Genomic DNA, 19,438 nt, shown 5'->3' on the forward strand with positions numbered 1-19,438 from the left:
ACTTGTATTGCACCGAATATAAAAAGTGCATTTTTATGCAGATAATTTTGGCTGTATATCACTGCACGTTTTGCTCAGTAAATGACTAAGCTGCACGGGCTGTTCTTATTTCTATTAATATTTGTGTGTTTTGTTTTTTTTCTCTGAAGGTAATGGTTTTTGTTCATGCCAGAAATTCTACAGTGCGGACAGCAATGGCCTTGAGGGAGCTAGCAAAAAACAATGGGCACATTTTATATTTTTTGCCAAACCAAGGATCTGATTATGGTCATGCTGAAAAACAGGTAGGAGCTGAATAATCCACTTTTATTCTTGAACTTGTCAAACTTGCAAATTGTATTCCCTAGATAAAACATGTTTTTTGTGGAACAGTTTAACTCTTTGCTGCTCTAGAAAAGTGAGGGACAAATACGCTTAAGTTTTTTTTTTTTTAATTTAACTTTGCTTCTGGTTTGTAGAGTTGAATGTGTTTTCATCTGAGAGGTTGCAATTAGCATGGGGCTTCATGCCCTACTTAGTGCCACTTGTATCTCTAGCCTGATTAAAGATTGAGTATATTTTCTTATCTCTCCTGCCAGTTTAGCCATATAAGCATGTTAATGTAAAATTACATATTTAGCAGAATCCAGTTTAACCCTTTCAGCACAGACTGGCTTGTTTCTGTTATGCTGCTAAATATAATTTTTGGGGATAGGGATTGGGTAGCCAAGCCAAAATTTCATTTGTAGGGGTTGCTTCCTTTCAGCAATCTGTTGCCCATAAGCTCAATTATGTGTAAAAAAAAACAACTAAACTTTACTTATCCGTGTGTGCAGCTCTGCTTCTCTGCCGCTGCCTTTGTCTGTGTTGATCTGTTGCAGCGGTGTCATAATGTCAACAACGCTGCAGCCTTTTATTGAGCTCAATGGCTCGTGCCTTCCACATTCTGCGTCTGGGCAAAAAAAATGAAAATGACATCTACAGAATGGGAGGAATAGAACTAAGCAACAGCATTTGTGAAAAAGACTAGGGTGTACTAATAGATTACGGGTTGCACATCCGTCAACCGTATGATGCAGCAGCAAAAAAGGCAAATACAGTTCTAGGATGTATTAAGAGAAGCATAGTGTCTAGATCACGTGAAGTCATCCTATACTCGTCATGGTCAGACATCATCTGGAATGCTATGCACAGTTCTGGGCAGCACATTTTAAAAAAGACATAAAAAAAAATGGAGCAAGTTCATAGAAGAGCTACCAGGATGGTGAGCAGACTGCAAAGTATGTCCTAGGAGGAACAGTTAAAGGATCTGGAAATGTTTAGCTTGCAACAAAGAAGGCTAAGAGGAGACTTAATAGGTATCTACTAATATCTGAAGGGCTGTCACAGTGTAGAGGGATCATCTTTAATCTCAATTGCACACAGAAACACGAGAAGCAATAGAATGAAACTGAAAGGGAGAAGATACAGATTAGAAATGAAAAAAAAAATTTTTTGATGGTGATCAATGAGTGAAATAGGCTGCCACAAGAGGTGGTGAGTTCTCCTTCAATAGGAGTCTTCAAACAAAGGCTGGACAGACATCTAAGAGGGTTTAGTGAATTCTGCATTGAGCAGGGGGTTGGACCAGATGACCTTGGAGGTCCTGTCCAACTCTAACATTCTATGATTGGCATAGCTGCTAAGCACAATGATTTGCTGCAGTGCTGTCAAGGTGACGTTACAGCTGCAGCCAATCAACCGTGGCAAGTGAGGCAGCGCATGTGGGCAAAGGTGTGTTCACAGGGGACAACCCCTTTAATTAACACAACATGTCTTTGTTCTCCAGGTATTGACGTTTTGGTTTTGAACGAAAGCTGGGTGCTGAACTGAGCTATTTTCCTCTGTGCCATGGATAGTGAATGGCGTGTCATTCCTGAGTCCCCTTATGTTCAACATGTGGGTTGTCAGCTGGACAGTCATTAATTGATTTGCCCCCGCTACACATTTGTCCACCAAACCCTAGTGATCATTATGTGTTCAAAGCAATCTTCCAGTTGTTATAAAGTGTAATGGATTTTTTTTTCCATATTCCCATTGCTTTAAATCCATACATTGCACAAACCTTCAATGATGCCTTATTATACTGCCCCTGCCTACCCATGTTTCACTTGTTTTTGGCATGGCAGAAAGGATAACATTACCTCTGTCTATAGTGTATGGCATAGCAACTCATCTCCATTGATGTGAGAACCACACACAAGCTGTGGCATTGATTTAAGTGGGAAGCAGCTATGTATTTCTAGTCCTGTAGTAGCCCTTTAAAGGAAGCCAAATCATGGCGGCTTTGCTCTGTAAGACTTGCTGGGGGACTAGCGCATTGTTATGGCTCAGAATGCATTGCTGAAGCAGGTAATTGTATTCTGTGTATGAGATGCTTCCAAGCGTCTGTGTCTTTAATTTGCTTATTTCCCATGAGAAATTGCAGAGTTTCACTTAGAAAGAAAACATGATTACTACATGAAAATGTATGCGTAATTCTGTGACTGTATTTCATGCATGTTAAGGAAAAAGTCATATTTTAATTTTGTCCTTTTCGGATGGAAAATAGTTTTGATTTGTATCCATGAGCTGTGGAATTAGTGTTGAAATTAAGCTGCATATATATTACTGCTCTGTACTTACTCCTCAAAAACTGAAACCTTCCTTTTTTTGCACCATTACACATTTCGGCTAAATTTTGTAGCACAGCCTGTCTAAATATTGCGTCCCAGACAAGATATTCCCCCTGAAAGTCCAAGCATTCCTGTTAGTCTGGGAAGAAATGCATTGCCCTTAGGCTACAAGTCTGCAGTCATGCTATGCGAGGATTCTCCGTTGCTGGCGCCAGGAGCGGGCGGTCACATGACTATTGTCATGTATTCACATGGCATTGACACATGGTATTCAATTTGCATGCTTACGGCCACATTCCTACTAGATGTGACCGGCCTCTCTCATTACGCTTGCATTGAGCAGGTCTAGTTGGCCTGTGACTGTGTATGCAGTCATGGACCTGCCGCTCCCAATGCTGGCACCGGAGAGGATTTACAATCCTGCAGTCACGTAGAATGATTGCCGACTTGTAGCCAAAGGTTGGACAGTCTCTTTAGGTTTCTCGCTCATTACCATACTGCTTCCTTACTGTTTTATTATACTCACCCCGGGGGGTGGTCCGGTCCGATGGGTGTCGCAGGTCCTTGTCCGGCGCCTCCCATCTTTTTGCGATGTCGCCCTCCTGCTTCATCGCTCCCCGGCATCGCGCTCCTTCGCAGGCGTACTTCGCTGTCCTGTTGAGGGCAGCATAAAGTACTGCAGTGCGCAGGTGCCGAGAGAGGTCAGAGAGGCCCAGCGCCTGCGCACTGCAGTACCTTCCTCTGCCCTCAACAGGACAACGAAGTATGCCTGCGAAGGAGTGTGATGCCGGGGAGCGATGAAGCATGAGGGCGGCATCACAAGAAGATGGGAGGTGCCGAACAAGTACCTGCGACACCCATAGGAACGGACCACATCAAACCGCCCCCGCAGGTGAGTATAATATAACATTTTTTTCTTTACTTGCAGGTTGGATCGGGGGCTTATGTACAACATTATAGAATGCTGTAGATAAGCCCTGAAAGGCAGTGGCCGCATCTTATAGCAGCCAAAACAGGTGACAGGTTCCCTTTAAGGCTTTTTCAAAACCTGATATCTGTGTCTTTTGCTGCATTTTTGCATTTACTTTCTATGGGCGAAGAAAACGCTGAAAGTGACACGCTGCAGTTGCCAAAAACACAACAGTTTTCCAAATCCGTCTAAAAAAAAAAAAAAAACCCATGAGTTGATGCATGAGATTTCTGAAATCTCATAGCTTTTTCTGGTACTGGAAAACGCAGCTTAAAATTTGCATTAAAAAAAGAAAAACACAGAAAAACACAACATGTGAACATAGCCTTAAGGTGCATTCACATAAACATTTTTTTAGTCCTTGTGCTCTCTGTGTAGAAAATGGATCGCACAGATCAATGTTAACCAATCTGGGCAGATAACATGAATGTTTTTCCACATGGGCATAGGTATATGGATGACAATACAGATGAACATTTATCATTAGGCTTTGTGAACTGGAGCCTAAAGGGGTTGTCTAGGTTTGGCACGACAGTCTGCAGTCACTCTATATGACTGCAGACTTGTGAATTATCAAAGTTCACGCTGACGGGATTCTCAGTTGCTGGTGCCAGGAGTGGGTCATGTAACCACAAATAGGCAACATGCATACTTCCTGCCACATTCCGACTAGACGTGCGTGGTTTTTCTCAATTCACTTTTATTGATAATTCACAAGTTCGCTGCAGACTTTCATACCAAACCTGGACAACCCCTTTAACTGTGCAGTGACCATTGAATTATTGGTTTAACACCTATATATTCTCAGCATTGTACATTAATTGAATAACTCACATCTTGGACCTTTTAAAGTATTTTTTTCCCTCTTTTATATAAGTCATTTTTTTTCTTTCCCGAGGAATATGTAAAAAAACAAAAAAGTAACCAAATCTAAATTGCCATAAGTGAATAATCTTTCAAACAAATTACGAAAATGTAAAGTGGTCATTCAGAACCGCTAATGAATTGCACTTATCTAATAGGGTGGCGGATACATTGTATTCTGTTGTGCCAGGTATTTATCATCCTGAAGTTTAGAAAACAATGGGAAGATTTATTAAAGCGCCGTCCCACTGTTTTGTGCGCTAGCTTTTGCAATGTACATTAGCTTGGACCCCGTCCAAACATCTGTTCTTAAATAAAATTCTCAATTGTTGGAGACAAATACTCTGAATTTTAATTTGTGCATATGATTTGTACATTTATAATTGAAAGTAAGTAGCGTGAAGCCAAAAGTTTGCAAAACGGAAATGTTTTGGCAGCAATGCGTTGTAGCACGGCCTGTGCAGTTACCTAGCAGCACAGTATGAGCCATTCCATTCATTTTATTAGCAATGACTTGTGTTTAGTCTTGTCATTCCCATGAAGTAAAACAATTATTGTTGTGTTATTCTGTTATTTTTCTTTTACGTCACTGCTTTACTAATATGTTGTCTGCGATCAGTAAGTGAAGCATACCATAAATGTTTATTGATAGACGGAAAACACATGTGCCATGAAATGTGTGCTCCTACTATGAAGCTCTTCTACGATGCAGATTCCCTTATCTAATATGTTATAATGCAACATCCTCAATTTTAAAGAGAACAGGAGCGGCCCTACAGCAAATAGGGAATCAATGTAGAGAAAGATTTGTTTCCTAAGAGCTAGCATCAGGTGTCCTCCATTGATGCAGCCTTGTTCTACTAAACCAGAAGGGCTCTGCAAGCAGGTCTGGATTAATATCGATTCAGGGCAGAGATTCAACCACTAATTTGATTGTGTAAAAACCGCATTTTTCTCAGTTTGTGTTGTGTTTGCCTGTTTTATAATGCTTTTTTCCCTATATTTATCTTTATGTTGAGCTTTGGGATGCAAAACAGCTTTTTTTTAAAAAAAGGAACTGTGTTTTCAACAAAGTTTGCAGATATCAATAGTACATGTATTGTGGTGATACGCTACCTGAGTGTGTTGGGGGACACTCGCTTGGCATGGGATTTAAGCACTCAGGCACGATTTCTCCACTTAAACAGTCTATTCCAGTTTATTAAACGTCATAAACCATAACACAAACAGTTCATTATTTACATCAACGGAACACATTAACCATCGATAGTCTGTTCCAATGGCAGATCCGTGTCTGCCCGTAACCCCCTTGTTACCTGGAGTTACCTTACAGGAGCTCCGGCTCCATATACTAACTCCTGCCAGTGCTGGTTCACAGGGGAAAGCTGCCTCACTTGGGATCACCGTCCTTGTGACCAGGGCACCTCGGATAGTCCAGACCCACAGTAGGAACTGTAGCCTCCCCAATACAGAAGCCGTCACAGGTTCTGTAGTTGCAGCCTTTCCATGTGCTTTCAGGAAGTCCAATCACAGGCACTTTCAGCACACAGGCCATCAGTCCATGATCTTACCAGGTGCTTGCAGGACTCCAGTCCATACCAGAACAATCCAACACCTCGTCCACGGTCTTAGGTGATTCCAGGAAGACTCCACTCACAGGAGCTTCCAACACCGACCGTCCAGGAACCAAACGGATCCATACACAGGAACCATGTGACCCACACCCTGGTCACATTACATACCTGTAACCACTCCCATGGGTGGGAGTGTGGGTGTGTGTGGCTAGTCTGACCCTCCCATCTCTCATAACTAGCCCTGCCAATCTCCCATTAGAACTACACAATCACACGTGGGACTACAGGTCCCAGCACACCAACTTAACTTCAGACTGACAGCGCAGAGTGACCTCCTCTGCGACACACATACCGGCCATTTATAATCCTGCCGGACTTTCTCTCATCACCATTATGCCTCCAAGCGCATCTTGAAGCGCACACACAGCGCCCCCTGGCTGTAACATTGGTCACTGCACCACAGTATATATAAGAAACCAAAGCAGAACTGTGCTTTTTCGTTCTCCACTTATGAGACATTTTTTACCCTCATGGACTTGTCAGCTACTCTGTAAAAACAGCTCATGTACCCAGCACAGCTTGCAGCACAGTGAGATTTCTGGTTACACAGCCTAATATATTCGATAAAGGAGCAAGGGATGAGGAGAGAGAAACAGAGTGAGGAAACAAGTAGAGAGAGACAAAGAGCTTTCTGACAAGTCTTTTACCTAATCCAGAGCTCAATTCTCATCTACACTGCTCAATAATGTTGTAAAATATCCTCTGTACTGTTTTTTCTCTTTGGAGTAAGGGAATAAAGAACACAAATCCTTCTCTGTGTGCTGTGATATGTATGAGAGATCACAGCACCTAGTCTCCTCCGATTGACTAAGAGCAAATAAAAAGATGAAGCCTGCAGAGGGGAAAACGTAGGATACAAGTCATATAAGGGCCAAACATAGTGTTGTTCTTAGAGTGTAATCTGGTACAGCTTATTATGAAAAGTTGCTTGAAAGTATTAGTAAGCTCATCGAAATGAACAGTGTACAGGGCATGCTTTGGACCAATATCATTATGAAATAAGGTAAGAAAGTTAAACCTCTCAAGAAGACCATCTCCTCCTAGAGCAGGGGTATGGAATCTTTTTTCTGCCAAGGGCCATTTGGCCCACAAAGTACATCCTGACTCTGGCACTGGTGGCAGGACATAATCTTTCATTGCATGCCCTTTAGTGTTCAGTAGTGATGAACACTGCATGTGTGCAGAGCAAAAAGAAATTAATGAGCTGGTGGCAATCAAAATACAGCTCCCTGCCCAAGAATGCGGTCCCTGAGAATCTGCTGGGGGGGGGGCCTGATAAAAGGTCATCGAGGGCTGTAAATGGCGCTGGGGCCTGAGGTTCCCCACACCTGTCCTAGAGGGACCCCTTTCCCTAAATGACCAGATCTTCATGTCATTATTTTAAAGTTACATTATAGGTACATAGACAGGAGGGAGCTGGCTTTGAATCTGCTCCCTTGCTTTACTTTCCTATTGCTAATAAGTTGCCTTTTATTGAACGCATTGTAGGGCACTGTAATTTAAAGGGAAGCTGTCACCAGGTTCTTGCCGTCTAATCTGAGACCAGCACAATGATGGGGTTATACAGAGCTCAGCAATCAGAGAACTGGGAAATCTGCAGCACATAAAAACAAAGGTTTTATCAAAACTGCACTCAGCAGCCAAGAAAGTAATAGATCGCTGGATTAGGGGTCTTCTTCCCTACATAATGTTACTCTTAGATAGGGTAGGAAAAACGTGGTGACAGATTCCCCTTCATGGAATGGAGCGAGCACAGAGGTGGGAAGTTGCAAAGATGTTTTGCAGTAGAAGTCATGTGGCACATGAGCTGAGGTTTACCCACGTGGCCATGCAAACATAAACCAGCAGCATCACAGAAAGAAGGTGATAGATTGGCAAGGGATAAGTAAAGGTACCTTCACACTAAACGACTTTGCAACGATAACGATAGCGATCCGTGACGTTGCAGCGTCCTGGATAGCGATCTCGTTGTGTTTGACACGCAGCAGCGATCTAGATCCTGCTGTGATATCGCTGGTCGTTGCTGAAAGTCCAGAACTTTATTTGGTCGTCAGATCGGCGTGTATCGGCGTGTTTGACAGCAAAAGCAACGATGCCAGCAATGTTTTACAATGGTAACCAGGGTAAATATTGGGTTACTAAACGCAGGGCTGCGCTTAGTAACCCGATATTTACCCTGGTTACCATTGTAAAAGTAAAAAAAAAAACAGTACATACTCACCCTCTGATGTCTGTCACGTCCCCCGGCGTCCGCGCTGCTGCTCAGAGCTTCCTGCACTGAATGTGTCAGTGCCGGCCGTAAAGCAAAGGACAGCGGTGACGTCACCGCTCTGCTTTAGGGCCGGCGCTCACACAGTGCAGGGAAGCGGACGCGACAGGCACCGGAATGTAAGTATGTAGTGTTTTTTTTTTTTTTTACATTTACACTGGTAACCAGGGTAAACATTGGGTTACTAAGCGCGGCCCTGCGCTTAGTAACCCGATGTTTACCCTGGTTACCAGGGGACTTCGGCATCGTTGGTCACTGGAGAGCGGTCTGTGTGACAGCTCTCCAGCGACCACACAGCGACGCTGCAGCGATCGGCATCGTTGTCTATATCGCTGCAGCGTCGCTTAATGTGATGGTACCTTAAGGCTGATATTGTTATTTTTATACAAAGCAAGGCTGTGAAAAAGTAATGGTAGACAACCCCTTTAATTGTTTGGCTTTGGTAGAGAATAGTACAGAAAGACTTATCAAAAGGGGGCTGGCATATTTTGGAAACATACTACACTATGTTCCAAATTATTATGCAAATTACATTTTTCGCGGATTTTCCTAAATGGTTGGTGCAATTGACAGTCAGTCTAATAAAAGTAATCACCCGTTAGATTATACATCGAATTCTATTAAAGAAACCTCCCAATGATAACAGTATAATCTCCAAAATGAATAAAACCTCAAAATGCACTGTTCCAAATTATTATGCACAGTAGAATTTCTAAACATTTGATATGTTTTAAAGAACTGAAAATGCTCATTTGTGGAATTTGCAGCATTAGGAGGTCACATTCACTGAACAAAAAAGCTATTTAACGCCAAAACATCCCAACAGGCCAAGTTACATGTTAACATAGGACCCTTCTTTGATGTCACCTTCACAATTCTTGCATCCATTGAACTTGTGAGTTTTTGGAGAGTTTCTGCTTGTATTTCTTTGCATGAAGTTGGAATAGCCTCCCAGAGCTGCTGTTTGGATGTGAACTGCCTCCCACCCTCATAGATCTTTTGCTTGATGATCCTCTAAAGGTTCTCTATAGGGTTGAGGTCAGGGGAAGATGGTGGCCACACCATGAGTTTATCTCCTTTTATGCCCATAGCAGCCAATGACTCAGAGGTATTCTTTGCAGCATGAGATGGGGCATTGTCAGCATGAAGATGATTTTGCTCCTGGACGCACGTTTCTGCTTTTTAGACCATAGAAGAAAGTTGTCAGTCAGAAACTCTATATACTTTGCAGAGGTCATTTTCACACCTTCAGGAACCTTAAAGGGCCTTACCAGCTGTTTCCCATGATTCTGGCCCAAAACATGACTCCTCCACCTCCTTGCTGACGTTGCAGTCTTGTTGGGACATGGTGGCCATCCACTACTCCATCCATCTGGACCATCCAGGGTTCCTCAACACTTATCAGTAAACAAGACTGTTTGGAAATTAGTCTTCATGTATGTGTGGGCCCAATACAACCATTTCTGCTTGTGAACACTGTTTAAGGGTGGCCGAATAGTAGGTTTATGCACCACAGCAAGCCTTTGAAGGAGCCTACACCTTGGGGTTCGAGGGACTCCAGAGGCACCAGCAGCTTCAAATATCTGTTTGCTGCTTTGTAATGGCTTTTTAGCAGCTGCTCTCTTAATCCGTTGAACTTGCCTGGCAGAAATCTTCCTCATTATGCCTTTATCAGCACAAACACATTTGTGCTCAGATACAGCCACAAATCTCTTAACAGTACGATGATCACGCTTATGTTTTTTGAAAATTTCTAATGTTTTCATCCCTTCACCAAGGCATTGCACTATTTGATGCTTTTCAGCAGCAGAGAGATCCTTTTTCTTTCCCATGTTACTTGAAAACTGTGACCTGCTTAATAATGTGGAACATCATTTTTAAGTAGTTTTCCTTTAATTAGAATCACCTGGAAATCCAATTTTCACATGTGTTTAAGATTGATTTCAGTGATCCATTGAACCCTGAGACACAATACCATCCACGAGTTTATTTGAAAAACAAAACAATTAAATCTTTATGACACTTATATCCAATTTGCATAATAATTTGGAACACAGTGTAATTATGTAATTTCATCATCTACAATGGTCCATTGGCATGTGAAACTGTAGTACCGTGCACTCATAAACAGCAAATATAGTATGGCTTGGTGTACATTCTGACGAGCAAAAGGTTAGCAATGTTTTGAACTTTTGACTTTCAGGCTCCATATTTCACCATCCACTACAGCTTTGAACATCAGACTACAATCATTTTATATACTGTATATACAATCATCTTGGCTATCTCATACATAAATTTGACTTGCAACTATTTAGCATATGATTAGTTATGCAGATTCTTGTCATGTCACTGCATTGTTACTGTTTTGCTCCTGATAGTAGAAAAATCTTTTCTTCCTGTGTAATAGAAATTACAACCTGTTCTCACATTCCCCAATAGCTCAGGGTATTATGAGGTTGATTCCCACGTTACAGGTCACTTGTTCGAATCAGGGAGAAGCCATGAAGAAGTCTTCCCAAGAAAGAAACAGCATCTTCCAGCTCATCAATAGTGGTCTCTCGGCAGGAAAAATTGCCAAACTGCATCATGTGAGCCTAATGACAGTTGGAAGAATACGAAATGAAGTCTGTCCATCCATTAAGAAGACTAGAGGTGGACATCCAGGCAAAATATTGGAGTTAGCAAGGCTGCTCATCGGCAGTGGAGGTGGCTCGAATGCTTCATAATAATGAGACCACAGACGTCCATGCAAGAACTGTGTGATGCACTTTACACAAGTCTGTAATGGTGGCCCCCAAAAAATGTGCATAAGTCTCTAATTTAATGTAGTCCTAAGAAGCATTGGCGCGAGTACAAAAAGTGGACAGTAGAATATTAAAAACCCGGTGATTTGGAGCAATGAGAGGAAAGTCAATAAACTAGGCTGTGATGGGTGTAAATGGGTCTAGAAGAAACAAGGTAAAAAGGGGCAAATAGATCTAGAAATTGAAGGGATTGTCAAGTTGGGTGAAAGAAGCCTGATGATATGGGGTTGTTTCATAGCCAAAGGCGCTGGATACTTGACCAGGACAGATAGTAGTCTCAATGCTGAGCTATATGTGAGTATCCTACAAGATGAATTATTTTGTACACTCACGTACTATGGGTATGAAAAGGACGACTTTGTGTTCCAACAGGACAAGGACCCAAAGATACATCGAGATTGGTGAAGACATTATTCAATGACAATGAAGTAGAGGTGCTGGATTGGTCCCCACAGTTTCCATCCATTAATCCAATCGAACACTTGTGGTTAGAGTTGAAGAAAAAAAAACTGTATATATACCTAAGTGAGTTGACCAGTAGGCACCAACTTTGGGAACGTGTAGAAGAGTCCTGGGATCAGATTTCGGTCGAGACATGCTTTAATCTGATCTAGAATATGTCCAGAAGGATTTAGGCAGAGTTGAAAGCCAAAGGTGGATTTCCAAAATACTAACAAAATAAAAAATACAATTTCGTTTTTTTGTTTTTTTTGGGGAGAGCAAAACAGCAACAATGCAGTAAGATGAGAAGAAGAATCTGCATAACTAATCATATGCAAATTAGTTGCAAATGAAATTTATGTATGTGGTAACCCAGATGTTTGTCTATAAAATGATGGTAGCCTCACGTTCCAAACAGTAGTAGATGGTGAGATATGAGACTGAAAGTCAAAACTTCAAAACATTATTACCCTTTTGCTCATCTGTGTACACCCTGATAGTTATATAGTTGCATTAAGAATGATAAGATTATGCAGAGTGAGGTGGCATTGTAAGCATATGCTTAGCCAGTTTCTTTGAGCTAATGGCCCTTTCGCCTAAAAATGATATCTCATTATTAAAGTAAACCTGTTTCAAACCACGGGCAGCATGTACCGAAGCCTGGTGGCATTATTGTGGCCAGTTATATTTTACTAGATGGTAGTCCGATTCTAACGCATCGGGTATTCTAGAATATGTATGTAGTTTATTTATGAAGATTTTAGAATAATACGTAGAATACACCGGACTGCACCTGTCGCTGATTGTTTGCGGCCGGCCATGTAGTATTAAACAGCCCACGTAGTATATTGCACAGCCACGTAGTATATTGCACAGCCACGTAGTATACTGCACAGCCACGTAGTATATAGCACAGTCATGTAGTATATAGCACAGCCCATGGAGTGTATAACTGCCCAAATAGTATATAACACAGCCACGTAGTTTATAACAGCCCACGTAGCATATAACACAGCTCACATAGTATATAACAGCCCACACACACAGTATATAACACAGCCCACATAGTGTATAACACAGGCCACGTAGTGTATAACACAGCCCACGTAGTGTATAACACTGCCCATGTAGTGTATAACACAGGCCACATAATGTATAACACAGGCCACGTAGTGTATAACACAGGCCACGTAGTGTATAACACCGGCCACGTAGTATATTGCACAGCCCACGTAGTATATAGCACAACCCATGCAGTATATAGCACAGCCCACATAGTACATTGCACAGCCCACGTAGTATATAGCACAGCCCACGTAGTATATAGCACAGCCCACGTGGTATATAGTACAGCCCACGTAGTATATAGCACAGCCCACATAGTATATAGCACAACCCACGTAGTACATTGCACAGCCCACGTAGTACATTGCACAGCCCACGTAGTATATTGCACACCCCACGTAGTATATTGCACACCCCACGTAGTATATTGCACAGCTCACGTAGTATATTGCACAGCCCACGTAGTATATTGCACAACCCACGCAGTATATTTTACAGCCCACGTAGTACATTGCACAGCCCACGTAGTATATTGCACAGCCCACGTAGTATATTGCACAGCCACGTAGTATATTGCACAGCTCATGTAGTATATTGCACAGCCCACGCAGTACATTGCACAGCCCACGTTGTACATTGCACAGCCCACATATTATATTGCACAGCCCACGTATTATATTGCACAGCCCACGTAGTATATTGCACTGCCCACGTATTATATTGCACAGCCCACGTATTATATTGCACAGCCCACATAGTGTATTGCACAGCCCACACAGTATTTAACAATGTGGGCATCATATCCCTGTTAAAAAAAATAATTAAAATAAAAAATAGTTATATACTCACCTTCCCTTGGTCCCAGATCCAGGCGAAGCGGTTACCGATGCTCCTCGCGCGCTCCGGACCCAAAAGTGCATTGCGGTCTCGCGAGATGATGACATAGCGGTCTCGAGAGACCGCTACGTCATCATCTCGCGAGACCACAATGCATGGAGCGGTCACTGGAGCATCGCGAGGAGCGGGAAAGGCCGGTTCTGGATCCAAGGGGCCGACGGACGGTGAGTATATAACGATTTTTAATTTTTTTAAATTATTTTTAACATTAGATCTTTTAACTGTTGATGCCGCATAGGCAGCATCAATAGTTAAAAGTTGGTCACACAGGGTTAATAGCAGCGGTAACGGAGTGCGTTACCCGCGGCATAACGCGGTCTATTACCGCTGCAATTAACCCTGTGTGAGCGCTGACTGGGGGGGGGGGGAGTATGGAGCGGGCACTGACTGTGGGGAGGAAGGAGCGGCCATTTTGCCGCTGGACTGTGCCTGTCGCTGATTGGTCATGGCCGTTTTGCCGCGACCAATCAGCGACTTGGATTTCCATGACAGACAGAGGCCGCAACCAATGAATATCCGCGACAGACGGAAGTGACCCTTAGACAATTATATAGTAGATTCTGAGAAGTTGCTGTGTTACAGACGAAAAGTTGTGGCCATAGGCAGAGACCTCTGGCTTCTCCCCGCACCCCTCTAGCTGATTTACAGGTCTCTCTACATAGACCTGTCAATCAACTGGAACAGGGCGGGGAGTAATCGGCTGGCGGCGGCGCCAGACTAGTATCACTTTTCATTGCCGGACACCACAGCTTTTCAGAGACTGATATGCCTAGCTTCAATGTTACATCCAGGCTCTGATGCCTTCGGTTCCAGCAGTATGAATCTAATGACAGGTTCCCTTTAGCAAAATATATTACTTAAAGGGAATCTTTCCACAGGTTTTTACTATGTAATCTGAAGACTGCATGAGATAGGGTCTGATATACAGATTTCAATGATGCGTCATTTATTAAGTTGTGTGCTGTTGTTTTACTTAACATGAAGGGTTTATCACTAGGACTTTATCATTGCCCGTACCAGCTGCCTTGTGCCAAGTCGTCCAAATCCGCCCCTCCTCTCATTAGCAGCTTACTGTCAATAGATCACGTATACAGAAAGCTGTTGTGTAGGCGGGATTAGCTTTCCGAGCTGTGCTACATGCTGTCACAACTGCTGCACCCAGTAAATTAAGTGATATATCATTGGAATCAGGGTCTCTTTTCCTACATTATGCTGTTTTAGATGAGGTAGACACATTCCCTCTAAACATAAAGAAATTCTAGAAACAGTTACTTGTCACTGGCTTATTCTATTTCAGAGTTTCAAACATTTTTCTCATTCTTATATTTTAGTTGTTAGGAAAAACAGTTTTAGCAAACACTAGAGAGTTCACGTTACCTTGAATATGTGTAAATGGCATATTTTAGTTCATGACTTATTAAAATCCTGAAAGTGGGACATATACTCATGGTAAATTCAGTGAACATCCTTCTCTGCCTCTTGGCTAAAATATTGATACCTAATCGCTTGACTGAGCACTCTATTTGTATTCCTAAGAGTCAACTGCATTCAGCTCCTGTTAATATAGTTTAACGCTTATTACTCATTTTATGGTGGAAAATGTTTATCTTGTACAAATTTAGCTTGTCCGTGAAGAATCTGGATGACAGTTAATCATTACTTTTTCTTTATATATATATATATATATATATATATATATATATATATATATATATATATATATATATATATATATATATAATGTGTGTGTGTGTGTATATATATATATATATATATATATATATATATATATATATGTTAAGGCACCATTTTTGCATTGAATGCTGCTGTGGATTTTGCTTGTAAAACAGCATTTCGTAGTTGAAATTTTTTTTGTAGCTGAAAAACCATTTTAACCCTTTAGCACAAATTTTCATTTCTATACATTAGTATAAGAGTCAGCATGTGTAGAGAGGCCTCATTGCTCCCTCCATGTGTGGCAGATGTCAGCTATGTTGGGGAACTAACATCCAAGTCTAATAGCATCATATGGGGCTGAGATCTGATAGCTGTTGCTAACCGTTTAAACTTCATAATGAATCTCTGACAGTGGCATTTAAATGGATCAGTTGTCAGTGCTTGACTTCCATCAGCACCTAGGGGTTACCATGACAGTTGAGGCCAGCAGAATGCCCACTTTGCTGAGCACAGGTTTAAGTCCCCTTAAGGGACTAAGAAATAAAGTAAAACATTTATTTTTAAAATTATGAAAAGGAAAAAATTAAAATATAAAAATTCAAATTGCTCCTCTTTTACTCCATTAAAAATATATATAAAAATCTAAATCTATCAAAATATAGAATAATTAGCCCTTATTTAAAGGGAACCTGTCACCCCCAAAATCGCTGGTGAGGTAAGCTCACCGTCATCAGGGGCTTATCTACAGCATTCTGTAATGCTGTAGATAAGCCCCCGATGTTACCTGAAAGAGGAGAAAAAGACGTTAGATTATACTCACCCAGGGGCGGTCCCGCTGCTATCCGGGTCCGATGGGTGTCTCAGGTCTGGTCCGGAGACTCCCATCTTCATTCCCTGATGTCCTCTTCTGGTCTCAATGCCGCGGCTGCGGCGCAGGCATACTTTGTCTGTCCTGTTGAGGGCAGAGCAAAGTACTGCAGTGCGCAGGGGCCGGAAAAGGTCAGAGAGGCCCAGCTCCTGCGCACTGCAGTACTTTGCTCTGCCCTCAACAGGACAGACAAAGTATGCCTGCGCCGCAGCCGCGGCACGAAGATCAGAAGAGGACGTCATGGAATGAAGATGGGAGGCTCCGGAGCGGACCTGAGACACCCATCGGACCCAGACCGCAGCGGGACCACCCCTGGGTGAGTATAATCTATATATATGTGCAGTGAGCGCGGCCGCCCTGCTTGGGATTCCCAGCCCAGCAGTGACTTATGATTTATTCACATTGCGGGGCTGGGATTCACAGGCAGGGCGGCCGCGCAGGCGCAGTCAGCTGGGCTGCATATGAGGACAGACGACCAGCGCTCACTGCGCCTGCACCAGGCAGGGGATAAGAGCGCAGGCGAAGGCTACTTTTGAAAACAGTGGTGAGGAGGAGGCGGCGCCCGGCACCAAGAAGATGCGAGTGACAGCTGTGTGGCGTCTGAAGCAGGGGGGAAACGCCGGCCCACTTGCCTGAGGAGCAGGTATTTCAGACAAATTATAAAACTGATTATCTCTCAAGTGACAGCACCCAGAACTAAAAGAGCCACCTTGTCAGAATGCAGCATTACTGCTGCACAAGGTGGCTCTTTTAGTTTGAAACGACTGGGGGGGGGGGGGGGGGGGTGACAGGTTCCCTTTAACCTGGTAGAGTCATTATGTTGCTGTTTATGGGGCCCAATTTGTCATTTCAGTTGTTCTAAGCATTCAAGGTTGAATTTAATGTTTTTTGCTCCAGTTTTATAGTAGCAATAATTGTTTTGTGTAAATATTAATCCTTTCATTGAAGGAACTTTCCCTGTACAATCCATCTTAATTTCACATGTGGAGTGTGAATTGTGATCAGAATTAATATAAGGGCATTTTCATTGATATATGTTATGTATGGATATAGTAATTCTGTGGAATTTTCTTTTACCAAATTTTTATTTCTGCTATCAAATGGATGTTTCTTCACCCTTTTCATCATATTACATTTAGTGCAGGATTAACCAGTGTTCGGCTGTTATATTTTCCTCGTTCCAGTTTTTTATTCTTCACGGATGTTTCTTTCTGTATTATTTTCTGTCCGTTCCTTGAATACAGGTTCTGTCTTACTTCTTTTTACCCTTTTTTTTGTTTCAATTTGATCCTTCTGCCTTTTAGGTATTGTGTATTTCTATTTGTCCTTTACTGTTTTTCTCCGTGTTGTGCTGCTCGCTCGCCTCACACCAATTTACTTGCTATCTGATCCCTAAGACCCGTGCTCGGCTTCTAACAGTTTAATAGTCAGCAGCACTGCACTTCGTGTGAGTGGGAAGCGATGTAGCTCGTAGTTACTCCTGGAAAAATTGCTTAGCCGCAGAAACAAATGATAATGTTGCTCTAAAATTAGGTGTCTGTCCTTCAAAAAGCTGGAATATGTGGTAGCTGGTGGCGTATCTGCTGCACCGTATGATCATTGCCGCTGCTCTAGACTGCGATCTGAGCTCATTGCCATGCAAACACATTATGGAAGGAGGTGAAGTGACCGGGGGAATCGTCTTGTAGATGCAATACTGGATGGTACTTTACAATTAAATCAAAGGCTGCAGGTTACAGATCTCAGAAGTGAATTAATGTCGCTATACAGTATCCTTGAAGAACAAGGCTTATTGTATCTAGTTCTCTAGCCTTAGAATTGCAGGATAAAACCCAGGTGGGATTTAAATTTATAAAAAATGTCCCCTGAGCGTTAAAAAATGCCAAATGCCTCCAGCTTGTATAAATGTTTCATATTGGCATTTGATTAATTCAGAAAATCTTCATTGCACAGCAGCTCCTTAACCCCTCATTGCCTCTCTAGGAGCTTTCTTTACCCTAATTAATAAATGGTTGATTGCTCCATTCTGGTGCAGAGAGCTCTACAATGGCTGGTTCAGTCATTTTAGGAACATCAAGCCATGGCATCAATGCTGTCCCAGGCTTTATCTGGTTAACACGGAGTATCTCGCTGTTTGCACAGTCAGGGGGAGATATGGGCACCATCCGATGCCAGCCCTGGCAGTTCCACTTAATATTTTGAAGGAACAGCTTGAGAAGATTTTACAGTGAGACGGCTGGACTGGAAGGCATTCCTATTCGGAAATCGTTTGTAAGACTTGTTTAATGCCCAAGAATTCTCTTGTTAGTTAATTAGGAATATTGGGCATTATGTATTTCCGTGTGACATCGGCGTCTAGACTCTGCACTGAAACTTGCTGCTGACATGGCATGTGCAGAGGGAAGCGGAAGTGTTAGTGATCTGCAAAATGCTTTTAAAGCGTATGAGCCAGGTTAGATGGGGAAATGTAGATGTATGAAGATTTGCAGCTGTATGTGAAAACATAGACAACCTTGATACTGTCGCCTCACTATAATTGTTTGCATCGCAATCATCATCATCAGACCCTCGCCGAATATTAATAGAAGGATTTATCTTTGTTATGTAGAAGAGAATAAGGTTATTTTTCTATGGAATAAATTGATTTTTTTTTCTTCTAAATTTAAATATGGATGAACTGTTAATGCATATTTATCACCAAATTAAAATAATTTTTGTCCTGATGAGGTTAATGTGCCTACTTTGAAAATCCATGGCATAATGGCTGTATAATTGTGATATTAAAATGAACATTTTAAGACTCCATCTATAGCATGCGAGAGCTCATGAGTCCTAATTTGCTCAGTCTCCAGTCACCCAGCCTTACTGACAGCCGCAGCTTGTATTGAGCAATGGGAGATCTCAGCGGAAGCTGTAGGGACATTGAGGGGCTGTAAACCAGGGTAAGGGGCCAGATTATACAGCCATTGTAGCTTGCATTGTCATAGTAACTTTCGTATCTGATTTAAGAGATTTGTTCAAAAGTGGAAGCAGTTTGTTTTCTGAAATCTAGACGAGATATGGATAGCTTTTGTTTGGCCAAGTTCAGAATTTTTTTAAGCCTCTAAAATAGGGGGAAAAAACTATCTACTTCTGCTATCACTGTAATCATAGTCACCTGGAGAATCATGTTGTCATGTCATTTTTACTGCATATTTAACGCTGTAAAAATAAACCCCCCAAAAAACAATTATGTAATTGCATTTTTTTTTTCACCATCTCACTGAACTTGGAATTTTTTTTTACCATTTCCCCTTACTCTGTTTGGTAAAAT

At 42.1% G+C, this 19,438-nt stretch overlaps 1 protein-coding gene across 2 annotated transcripts in view; it reads left to right on the top strand.

Annotated features, from left to right (window-relative positions):
* The window catches only part of ASCC3 (activating signal cointegrator 1 complex subunit 3), an 824,578-nt gene that overhangs the window by 413,907 nt on the left and 391,233 nt on the right, over positions 1-19,438 (top strand). For both annotated transcript variants that reach the window (XM_077289659.1, XM_077289660.1), the window contains exon 14: positions 150-284. In XM_077289659.1, the coding sequence (XP_077145774.1) occupies positions 150-284 (135 nt within the window). The remainder of the gene's footprint in view (positions 1-149; positions 285-19,438) is intronic.

Source organism: Ranitomeya variabilis, chromosome 2, assembly GCF_051348905.1.
Source record: "Ranitomeya variabilis isolate aRanVar5 chromosome 2, aRanVar5.hap1, whole genome shotgun sequence".
NCBI lineage: Eukaryota > Metazoa > Chordata > Amphibia > Anura > Dendrobatidae > Ranitomeya > Ranitomeya variabilis.